Genomic DNA, 12,210 nt, shown 5'->3' with positions numbered 1-12,210 from the left:
ATATATCCTGCTATTGTAGGTGAATAATTTTGAAGACAGCAGTTAAACATCATCGTCCTCATACAGTGAACATACTTATGACTGCATTATGGTGTCAGACTCGGGTTACATTAATCATTAAAATTTACATGACCAACACTGCTGCTGTCTAAAGCCTTTCTATTCAGCCACTTTGTATACCCCATAGTTTTTTATTCTGTTGCACTGCCAAAATACTGGTTTTTTCCGATTGCCTGAAGAGGCAACAACTGAAGCTAAAAATCCTCTACAAAATAACCCACAAAAGTGGGATAGCATAATTTTTGGTAATAGATTTTGGACTGGGACTAACACACATTCTGTTGTAGCAGAGCTTTCCAATGTGTTCTTTGTAAAAGGGCATCAATACATCTGCATAAGTGCACTAACAGCTCAGCACCTTCCACTTACTATTTAATAATCATATACAATCATATTTAATGATAAAATTTTGAAATGCTAAGCGTAAAAAATCATTTTTTTCAAAACCAACCACTTGAACATTTTATATGTGGCTCAGAGCACAAGGATTCTCAGTCTGTAAGAAAATCACTCCTCTGAAAAAGCTTATGATTGCATCTTTTTTTCACATACAGAGTATGGTGGGTACCACCCCAAAGACTGCTTCTGAAAGCAAGCATGCTGCTGAGCAACATGGACTTAGAAAAGATTACAGAAATGCTACAGTATTTGAAGGTATTAAAAATAAAACTGTTTATGCACAATATTCTAATCCTGTTTCAAGTGAATGATGTCTGCTCCAAGTAGGTCTGTATTACAAAGCAGGGAATGGCCTAGAGTGAGGTAATGAGACATAAAGTATTATGAGCTCATACAGCTGTTATGCTTATCTATTCCGAACTATGTGTCTAAAAATGTGTAACATGGGAGAGGGAGGAAGTAGGGAGACAGCGGGATGAAACAAGAAAACCACTGGATTCTTCTAGTCCTAAAAGAGATTATAATAGGGCTTTCAGCATTTGCACTGTCAAAGCAGTATTACTCCCAAATAAAATATCCCTGAAGGGTTTAGGATAGGTGAAATATATGGTGTCATTTAATCTGCTAAAAAGTAAATGAGGCCCATTTATAATGGAAGCTAGTTTCTCCTGAAAAAGAAGAATGTTGAAAAACCTTTTTCCATGCACTGGCCAAAAAACAGATGTGTATTAAGTGAGAGTTTTTTTTCAGGGACTTAAACAACATTTCGCTTGTGGCATGGCAAACAGACCTGGTAATACCTGAAACAGAGTACTGAAGCTTGCTCTCTGCCCATTTAGCCTATTATGCTCATGGCTGTCTCCATGTCACTAGCACCTTACACATTTTACCAAATATAAACAAAATGTTCTCTTCTACCTTTGTGTCATAAACAGTTTTTAAATGTTGTTTTGTTGTGCTATTAAAGTGAGACTTCACAGGATAATGGGTTTTTGCTTATTTCAGTTTCTCCTACTGTAAGCATCAGACACTGAAAAAGGTGCTAGGAGACGAACAGCTGTGTTTCAGAGTTACCAGATTCATTGCTCCGATGCAGCTTACATACTCTCCTGGATTAGGAATGTGAAGGATGACGGAGCTGTTAATTTCTTATTTACAGAGATTATCAAAGGTAACAGATAGATCTTGTGATTTTACAGTGTGTTCTTGACTGTACATACAAAGCTACTTTTAAGCACTGCAAAGAACAAAAACATTCCTGTAGCTCACAGCTATCAAGCTCCACATCCACACAGATAAAGTTCACCCTGCTTTGTATATCAGTTTTTTTATCTGAAGAACCACTCTTTGGGCCTGGCAAACATTTATCTTCCAAGCTCATCTCTTTCACTGAGAGCTCTTCATATCTAACCTATCATTCATATAAACTTGTCTTAGTTAATTCTGGTTGATTCACCCTTTAACTGCACATGTGTAGACACTGAAGAATTATATTTCAGACATGCAGCAGATATTTTCATAGAAGCCAGCAAAATTCACTTTCTGGAAAGCTACACTTTTTCTTTTGTTTTATGATAAATGCAGACACAAATATCACATTTTAACTTAGCTGTGTGTGTTTATCCAAATTCTGAAAATGACTGAATAAAAGGATTTCAGATTATCAAGACCACTGTTTTAATTTAATTTATATTCCTCTTTCACAAAAGGCACTTAATATTAATTTCTTAGAAGACTGTGTTAACTATATCCCATATGGATTTTTTACCTGTTCAAATTTCCAGCCATCAGACATTGTGGAAACCATTTGAGTGAGTTCCTCTTCCTGACACTGCAGCACTCTGTACACATGTTTGACTGGCACCTTCAAGAAGAAATAGAAGATACTCAACAGGGCATGGTATTCACTATGTTTGTGACTTGTCTGAACTTGTCCTTACTCTCCAGAAATGGTAAGCAATACCACTTTGAACCCATGCAGAGCAATGAATAATTCAGACCATTTTAGCTGAGACCTATAGTAAATGCTATCAGAGCAACCCTGCAATCCAACAACCTATCTTAAAGAGAAATTTCCCAACAACATAAGTTTGTAATACCTCCATGAAGACTCAGTTACCAGGGAAGCATGAATAGCAGAGTTAAAGAACAAACTTCATCATATTCACTTTCATGGAGAAGATGAGCTGCTATGAGAAGAGACAACTTTCTCACAGAGCTACAAAAATATATGACAGGAGCTGAACAGCATCTGTACGTAAGCTGCATAAAACATACTGTATAAACAGCAGTTATACCATAGCTAGGCAACCTCATCATATTCAGAGCATTTAAAAGTCAATGAGAAAGCTATGTTCTACAAAAGCTGTTCTCTAACATAACTATTTCCAGAAATGATATTATGACGAATTCTACTATTACCAAACATTTTGGAACAATTACTTAGAATGTTTTCAGTTTTTGAATGAGCTCTGTGAACTTTGTAAGCAGACTGGTAGAAGCCAGCAATTAAGAATACTAATCTTTGTATACTAGTGGTTTCAGATCATCCAGTGATGGGGGCAGCCATTCAGTATCTTACTGGGGAAATCAGAAGTTACATAAAAAACCAAATGGAACCCTCTCACTACTTGTCATAGAACAAAGAATCAAAAGCACATGAGAAAACAGCCTCACCTGTGAGATTTTGCTGTCTCTTTCTCTTATTTTGTCCTTTACCAGTTTTATTAGAGATGTGATATTGTAGAATTCAGCCTCTTCCAGTACACCTAGTATGAAAACATTATTTGGAAAAACAGCATAACTAAAGATTCCAGCCAAAATTACCAAGCAGTTCATAAGATTATCCTCTCAACAGCTATAGAAAATTATTTCTTTTTCCCTATCATAAGATAGTTCACCAACCTAACAATTCTAGCTTCTTTCAGGTACATGTAATTCAACATTTGGCTCATTCTAAAAAACTGGCCTAAAAATATCCCAAAGAAAACTGATGCAACTTGACATACAAAATGAGGCAAGCAACAAAAAAATGGCCACAGAAACTGTTCTACGGCAAACTCATAAGACCACCACACCTCAGGCCCAGCCTCTGGTTGGAATGCAAAAGAGAAATTTAAATAGTCCCACTGAAAATCTAAGCAGCTGCTAGCAAGCAGATTTTTCTTCCTGTCTTTGAGATCCCAGAGTCTGAAACAAAAGCTTAAAGATACGTATTGCTTCCACCTACATGTGCAAGACCTACCTGTTCTCCACACACAGTGTGCTTAACAATTTTACTTCATACTACTTCCTCCTAGTACTGTTAAATTGTATTTCTCTTTGAAAAATTTCTTCAATACGCTATCAATTCAGTTTTATTACTGTATGTTTTAAAACCCTAATCCTAACGAGGAACAAGGAGGGAGAAGCTGGGGGCAGAATTCAGTCTTTAAAAGCATATTCCAGACATTTGAACATGTCAGAACTTCACTTTTACTTTGCTTTACATCTTCTAAAGCTTGTTTCCCAGGCAGCATTCTTTTGCTTAAAGAGGACTAAACCCAAATACTTCAGAGTCACACAGGAAAGATACAAGATTACACAATAAAAGGCATCTCCCCTCTTGTTTGAACACTTATGTTCCAACCGAGAATAGGGGCTGCGAAATCAGGAACCATACTCAAAATGTTCAAATAATCCCATATACTATGGGATGATACCTATCAGTTTTGCTTGAAACAGACAGAAATGCTAGACTGGTTAAGGTTTGTCATCTTGTTCCAAGTTAGTTTTGATGACTCAAAAGAAGTGAAAATAATAAACAAGTGACAAGCAAACAAGATATTTAGAAATGTCTTACCTTCCTCAGCTAGGTCCTTGTTAATAACCAGTTTTCCGTGTCTGAGATAGTTCAGCACTGGCCCAAAGTAGGTTGGGTCTCTGTCTATTAAATAGGCACCTGTTTCATCCTAGATTAGAAAAACAAACACAAACCAAACAAACAACACAAAACAAAGCAAGAGAACACCAAAGCCCAAACCAAACAAACCAAAAACCCCACAATGATTTGAACATCCAAGTGGAAACCGCAAGCTAATATTCATCTTGCAGCGAGCAGGAAATCAGATGTAGCCACATCCCTGAAAGCTGGATTTATTAAAGACAATAAAACTGTCATGGTATTAGACTGATCGATCAAATAATGCAATACACAGCTTCTCTTATCTGATTAATGTCCCCAACCCCTTATCAGAAATGAACAATATTGTTAGCATGAAAGATCTCAGCAGTAAGTGAGAACACTGAAAGTTAAGGTTAAAAACAGCGCTAGAAACCAGGAAATTTTCTTTGGTAGCCTGAAGAGTCAGAACAAAGGCTACATTCTAGCAAGTTTCAAATACTAGTTTTCATTTTATTCTTTTTTCCTTTTTTTTTTTTAATTAAAGGCAAACAAACCTAATTCTTTTTAACCTCAACACTTTGCTGTAAAAACATTTGCTTTGGTCTTAGCTCAAATGTACAAATATTCACAGGCTACTGAGAACTGCTGTGTATGAAGCAAGGGCTGTACACGCATCTTCTAAAAAAAAACAAAAACCGCACACTGAAGATGCAATTCTTACCTATCTCATGCAGACAAATGAAGTAATAGCTGAGTAGTTCAAACTAATGCTCAGTTTACTGAACAGGCTACAGCATTTTGTGAATAGCAAAACAAGAAATTCATCTGCGAAGCCGATATTCTTAACAAAGAGATAAAGAAGCAAAATTGGTAATTCCTATGTTATTTAGATTCTACATGTGAACCCCTCCAATCAACACAGTACTCACATACTTCATGCTGGCTGGAGGACTAAGGAAAACTCAAAGAAAGATTTCTAAGTGATCCACTTTCCACTAAGTGATCTGCTCCCTTCTACTATCAAGTGGATTACTGACTGTATTAATCCATTAGTACCTAAGGTTTTGGTGCAATGGATATCCTACAGATATACACTGGAGAGATGTGGCAGCACCCCAAATACTTTTTTAACTTATTATTATTTTTAATATTCTACTAGTTTACAGGAGATACTCAAAAAATCATCATTAATGATAATCCTAGCTAAATGTGGATCATACTCCCTCAAAACCATAGGTACTAGCAATGATTGCTCTTCCGTATGAAAGAAATTCTACTGACTCAAACCTCTGCATTTGAACGTTAATGCTTATATGGAAAGTTTTGATTACTGAACTGTAATGCCTGAAAGCTCTCTCTACTTAACAGTACGTAGAGTTCCTAAAACTTTTCATTGGAAAAAAACATGGTGGGCGTATTTTCAGGTACATAGATTTAGTTTCACTTGTCTAACTGGGATTGGTGGAATGTAGAAAGACCATAGCCTGAACTACAAAACCATAAACCCTTTCTATAATTACAATTAAATGCTTTATACACCTAGACATAGTGTCATTTCCGAAGAAGTGGAGTGTATAATTTTGTATAAAATTAACTGCCCCAGACAATGCTAACATATTAACATGTGCTGTCAGTTAACCTAAACTCAGACCAGACTATGCTTGATGAAGTCTAATCAAAATTTCTTCTGATCTAAAATCATGGTCTCACAAAAATGAGACTATGCATGCAAAAAAACAGATGAAGTAGTATAGTTTTAATATTTCATCTACAAGTATATTTGCATTACCAAAACACTTCACGAATGTACAATCTACAGATACAATCCAGAGAAATTAAAATAGCTGACAAATGTATGAATTATAAGCTGAAAAGTGTTATTTAGTAAAGGAAAAGAAACCAATGAAGTTGGAAAGGAAGATCCAAAACAGATAAAAATAAATGCTGTTTTAAAGGAAAAAACCCTGTACCTGGTCATCATCTGAACTGCTTTAAGGAACATAGAGCTTACAAAACTGGAAGTTTTCCCAGCTAAGAAAAACAAATGTATAGAAATAATCTTCTTCATTAAGAAGACTGTAGTTTTTACACTGCAGTGTTTTTTTACATCACCTTCTGAAGCAATACCGGTCAGCAGCTCTACACCATTACAGAAATAAAGAGGTTGGTCACAGAAGCAAAGTGATTATAAGCTCTAAATGAAATCTTAAGTAACAATGGCTACTTCACTCCTTGCACAAAAGGCCTGAACTTTTTTTTTAAAGGCTTACATTATCAGAAATTGTTTTTTTCTGAGTTTATTTCTGTATACTAAACAAGTTTCCAACAAAACCACAAAGGGAAGAAGCTATGTCAGGCCTTCTCTTTCAACTTCCACCTTATGAGAGGTCATACATGAAAAAAATACTATCTCATTACTGTCATATGTTGGGCTATGAAGCCTTTCAGACAACAAGGTGTCTCGAAAAATCATTTTAAAAAAGGCACATGAAAGTCCTATAATTTTTGCTGTAATAGATGGGGTTTTTTTGGTTTGGTTTTTTTTTTTTTTTACATTAGTAAATATCAACAGTTAAAGAACTCTGGCTAAATTCTAACAGCATGCAATCCAAATTCTGTCAACAGGTTTCACATGAGCATCTAAATTCCATGCAAATGTTCCTTACTCAGATTACAAACATAGAAAATATGTTTAATTAACACAAGAGAGGAGGATGTGCGTCTTGAACACTGACCTGAGCGCTCAAAGATGCTACACACTAGCACCAGGGAGCCAAGAGCCGAAAGATGAACCAATCAGGAGAGAATATTTGTAACCATATACAAATAATGCACAGGTAAGTGAGGCAAAAATTTTACTTCCTCAGCATCTTCCTATAGAAAATGCCTTATCACTCCTCCTTTGGAATGAGCAGTCTGAATATCCTTCAATGTACGCTAAGCACTTCATCATGAAAACACTAAGAAAAGCTGATTACACTAGATCTTTCAGAGTATTTATTCAAACATAAATCCCATACAAGCTGACACAGAGGCGCAGTCACCTGCTCTACCTAGAACTCTAAAAATACAGGTTGCAAGTCTCCCAGAATATTATCAGGACTGTTTTCATCCACGTGTATATGAAAACACACTGTATTATTACACGTAATTAGCATTTTGACACTTTTAATACAAACAGTTTTATTGTAAGATAAAATAATAAAATGCAAACATGATCCAATGTGATCTGGACAATTTAAAGAGGTAGTTTGCATGTACATAACTAACTTTCGGCTTGCTAGCTTAAGTATTAATAGACTTTGATGTCCCAGTTATACAATTTCCTCTGCTAACTAGTAAATTTTTTTTCTACAAGCTTTGAGCAAGTTTCAATCTTCACTGACACAACTAGTAGAGATATTCTGAAGCCATTTCCCAAACTTCAGGTGAATACCACAAATGTCAAACAAACCTATATCCTAATTCGGTTTCAAAGTTCTTTCTTAGAGGTATTTTATACAAACAGGTATTAATATTTACCAGAACAGCAGCAGAAATTCAGCTTTCCTCTCTATTCAGTATAATCACATCACCTCACACTTAGAAGTGTTTCCTGCAAATGCTGACATGTTTCATAGGAAGACTCAAAACAAATGCACATTGTCTTTGTACATCCAATCCTAATTTGTTAATCACATGACTGTTTGTATCTTTACCCATTTTGACTTTTGCATTGCGTTCTTCTCTTGAGCTTTTTCTTCAATGTGCAAGTTCTAGACCTTTTTCATGCATGTTTACAAGGACACCATTTAGAAGACAGCATTGCCCACGTACAGTGAAGACTACATTTGTCTATTACCACTCTCCCACACTGATGTTTAATTCAAGTTACAAACACCTTGGAATTTTAGAGGAAATCTTGCAACTTGCTCTTAAATTTTCAATCACCTTGTTCAGCGTGATTGTAGCTCACAATTATATTCCTTTGAAAAATACTGACCAAAGCAATGAAATGATCGCGTATTCCAGTTGCAAATGGTTTCACTTCCATCTTTATAGAGACTGAGACTAACAGGAATCATAATGAACACCTTTACCCTAATCTTAGTTTAAAACACACAAAGAACTGAAGTTATTTACAGTGAAATTTACCCTTTAGAAACTAGCAGTGTAACCTAACCATTCCAATAAATAATTACTGTCACTGCTAATATTATGTACTTTCTAGCAAGGACATCTATAGTTTGACACTTTGCTAGCTAGATTGCACAACACCTTTGCTAGACTGAACAGGCTTCACTATTAGATTTCTGGTCTCCCTCATGTACGTATTTCTGGACTGAGAAGTCATTCCTTAAACTTCTTGCCAAAAAAAAGTTTAGTTCTTTAAAACTTTTCACCAAATCATATTTCATCTTGTGACTAGTCACTGCCCTGCTGTGACCTTGAATTGTGGATGCTATAATCCAGCACAGGATTCCAGTAGGACTGAAAAGGTGGACCCTAATCCCATTTAACAATCTCTCCAAGAATGGTGTTAAAACACTAGCTGAAATGTCATAAATTTATTTCCAATTAATTATCTTCATTGGCACCAATACTGGATCTGGATACACTCAAGTAATACCACCAAGCTCTTGGCTCAAGGCTGTATGCACTAACATGAATATTTTAAAAAATGACAAAATTTACAGATTCTGAGCTCTGATAAAGGCAGCAATATGCAGAGAAATACAGTAATATTTGGTACTAAATCTGAATTTATGAATAATTGTCTTCCCTTTCACCTGTACTTTAAAAACATTGAACTAGTGAATTTTTCACAAACTGTGTGCCCTAAAAACTTTGAGAGTCTGCAGACTAGCAGTACTTATGAGAAGTACATCAGTAACACAACCCACCTGACAAGTCAGAAATCTCATGGACAAATGAAGTGTATCTGTTACTTCTTAGAATAATGACTACAATTTAGACATTTCTTAATGTTGACAATCAAGGTTGCACTACCAGGAAGACTTTGATTTTTCTAAAACACTAAGTATTTGTGTGCTTCCTTCTTTGACTGATTCTACACCAATATTAGAAACGTATTAAAAATCAAGCATGGATACTATTGCCAAAACCTTATTAACTAAATTGGACAATCTCCTTCTTAGGGGAAAATTAAAAGAATGCTGTAACAGTTTGCAAAAGAAAGACTGGTATATAGCTAAAATAGGACGATGCTGTAACAGGGAAACATATGTAAATTATCAGCAGTAATGCAGTAAAAACATTAAATTAGACAACGATGAAAAGTTGACCAAGGTTCTGCTTGTCTATTTTTATGTAGTCATCTCTAAACCAAGATTTAAATACTATGGAAAACAAGTCCTATTCTGAACACTAAATATTACCACCACTACTCATTTATTTGCTAAAATTATTCTCAAACAGTTTTAAATACAAAGTTGTGAGTGATGCAGCGAAACTCACTAAATTCAGAGAGTCAATGTCACTATCTTACTCCACTCAATACTAGTTTTGCCACAGGGTGTGTGCCAAAGTTTAATCTTTCTTCCATTACAAGTGGAAACATACCTGACAGCAAGAGACAGGCTGCCCTGTCCTATTCAACATTAGTACCTGAAGGCAGTTTAAAGGCCAATATGTCACCCTTCTTGGAGCTTCTCAGTTTTTTACAGTAGCAAGCATTAAGGAAATCATAGAATCACAGAATATCCTCAGTTGGAAGGGACCCAGAAAGATCAAGTCCAGCTCCCAGCCCTGCACAGCACAGCACAGCCCCAACAATTCTACCATGTGCCTGAGCTCCCTCAAGCTCACGGCTTGGGGCCATGACCATTCCCTGGGGAGCCTGTTCCAGTGTTCAACCAACCTCTGTGGAAAGAACCTGCTCCTGACATCCAGCATAAACCTCCCATGACAAAGCTCCATGCAGCTGCCTTGGATCCTGCCACTGGACACACAGAAGAGAGATCAATACTGCCCCTCAGAAGGAAGATGCGGAAGCAATGAGCTTTCCCTTGGCCTCCTCTTCTCCAGCTGAAGAAGCCAAGCGACCTCAGCTACTTCTTATATGGCTTCCCTTTTAGAAATTTTGTGTTCCTCCTTCAGATGCTAAGAGCCCTAGATCCTTCTAATGTTGTGAGGCCAGACCCCAAAACAGAGCAGAAGGGGACAATCCCCTCCCTTGCCCAGCTGGTAATGCTGGGCCTGATGCACCTCAGAACACAGCTGGTCCTCCCATCTGCCAGAGCATACGGCAGTTTTTATCTTTTAATTAAGAAACCTTAGAGGAATGCTTTCCTATTCTCTCCCAAACAAAGTTGATCTGTCAGTAAGCCACCAACATTTTAAAATTTACTTTTATAGATTAGTTTAAGCTTTCCATAAAAACCTCAACCAAAACCAAAGACAACAACAAAACAATTCCCACACCACCGCACTTTAACTTTTTTGTCTTCTAACTCAGGAACATTACGTTCTGTTCCCTATCTTAAGTGTTCAAATATCGTATCTGGAAGTTATGCCTGAAAAAATGATGAGATTTATTAACCTAACTGAAAAAAAAATCCCAAAATTTATATATAATAAGCAACTCCTTATTTTCAACCCGTTGGTTATAGGGTTATAAGCTGTTCCTTTCTTTTCCCTAACTGTACCGGAAAACTTTTTTTGTCCCTGGTACTCCAAAATCTCTTTCAGAGGCAGCACTACATACTTTACATTGCTACATACCACACCAAAAATAAAATCCTAACTTTTACTAAAAATGAGTCAGAGTGAATACAAAAATATTCACCCACTACTTGAAATCTATGCAGAATATGTAATATTTTTCTCCAAGAATTGCTGAAAAGACAGAATGCTACATCTAAGTGAGAGATTATTATCAAAAGTACTTTGCTCTGGTTCATGTAATTGAACAAGTGAATAATGACAGTGCAGAAATAACACAATGTCAGCGCACGCAGATATTCCATTAAAATTCTAAAACTAGACCCCGTCAGACAACATTTAAAAAGTACACAAACGTACAAACGATACTGTGCCCTCTTGCTGTATTTATGAGCACCTTTGCTATTCACGAACCCCACTGTTCCGCACGACATCACTCATTCAGCAGCACTCTTCAGGAAGACTCCCTCCGCGGCAGCAGAGTCGTTCCTGCCGCCCCTCCCCGCGGCGCCGGGCCCCACGTTCCCTTTACGCCGGCGGCCGCCTAAGCAGGCGGCACAGCGGGACCGGGCAGCGGCCGCAGCGCACCCTCAGCGCGCCAGGAGGGAAGCGGGGCCTGAGCAGGGAGCGGGCGCGGCGGCGGGGGGAGCGGGCCCGAAGCGGGGAGCGGGCGCGGCCGAGCCCGCGCTCACCTTGTCCGAGTCCAGGTCGGGGTCGGCCTGGCAGAGGCGGAAGAGGAAGGACTTAGGATCCCTGCAGAGCGTCTGTCGAGTGGTCAGGAAGCAGGTGCCCCCCACGTTCAGCCGGACCCACTTGCCGGGCCCCGCGCCGGGCAGCGGCGCCGAGCTACACCGACGGCAAGGCCCGCCCGCGCCGAGGCCGCCAGCCGGGGGCACCGGGAACTCACAGTGGTTCTCCGCCGCCATCCTCGCCACCGCCGGAAGGGGCCGGCCCGGCTGCCGGGCCCCCGGCGCACCGCCCACCGGAAGCGCCGGCTGGAACAGCGCCCTGCCCCTTCTCGCCCGGCGCCCGAGCGGCTCCGGCCTGGGCCCCGGGAGCAGCGCTCACGTCGGTGGCGGGGCCGCCGCAGGCCCGGCCGCCGCAGGTCCGGCGCGTGTGCCCCATTCCCCCCGCCCCACGGCGGAAGGAAGAGGCGGAGGCCGCGCAAACCCTACATGCCTTTATTACAGACTACCAAGCATAAG

At 38.8% G+C, this 12,210-nt stretch overlaps 1 protein-coding gene across 3 annotated transcripts in view; it reads right to left on the bottom strand.

Annotated features, from left to right (window-relative positions):
- The window catches only part of KCTD5 (potassium channel tetramerization domain containing 5), a 32,041-nt gene extending 20,109 nt beyond the window's left edge, over positions 1-11,932 (bottom strand). For all 3 annotated transcript variants that reach the window (XM_033074426.1, XM_033074427.1, XM_033074429.1), the window contains exons 1-4: positions 11,698-11,932; positions 4,301-4,409; positions 3,136-3,227; positions 2,228-2,323 (exon numbers count right to left, since the gene is read on the bottom strand). In XM_033074426.1, the coding sequence (XP_032930317.1) occupies positions 2,228-2,323; positions 3,136-3,227; positions 4,301-4,409; positions 11,698-11,931 (531 nt within the window). In that variant the 5' untranslated portion in view covers position 11,932. The remainder of the gene's footprint in view (positions 1-2,227; positions 2,324-3,135; positions 3,228-4,300; positions 4,410-11,697) is intronic.
- Positions 11,933-12,210: the final 278 nt, after the last annotated feature.

This window comes from Catharus ustulatus, chromosome 16 (genome assembly GCF_009819885.2).
Source record: "Catharus ustulatus isolate bCatUst1 chromosome 16, bCatUst1.pri.v2, whole genome shotgun sequence".
In the NCBI taxonomy this organism is placed as follows: domain Eukaryota; kingdom Metazoa; phylum Chordata; class Aves; order Passeriformes; family Turdidae; genus Catharus; species Catharus ustulatus.
The sequence above is the reverse complement of the archived record's forward strand: the minus strand, read 5'-3'. Positions and strand labels throughout refer to the sequence as shown.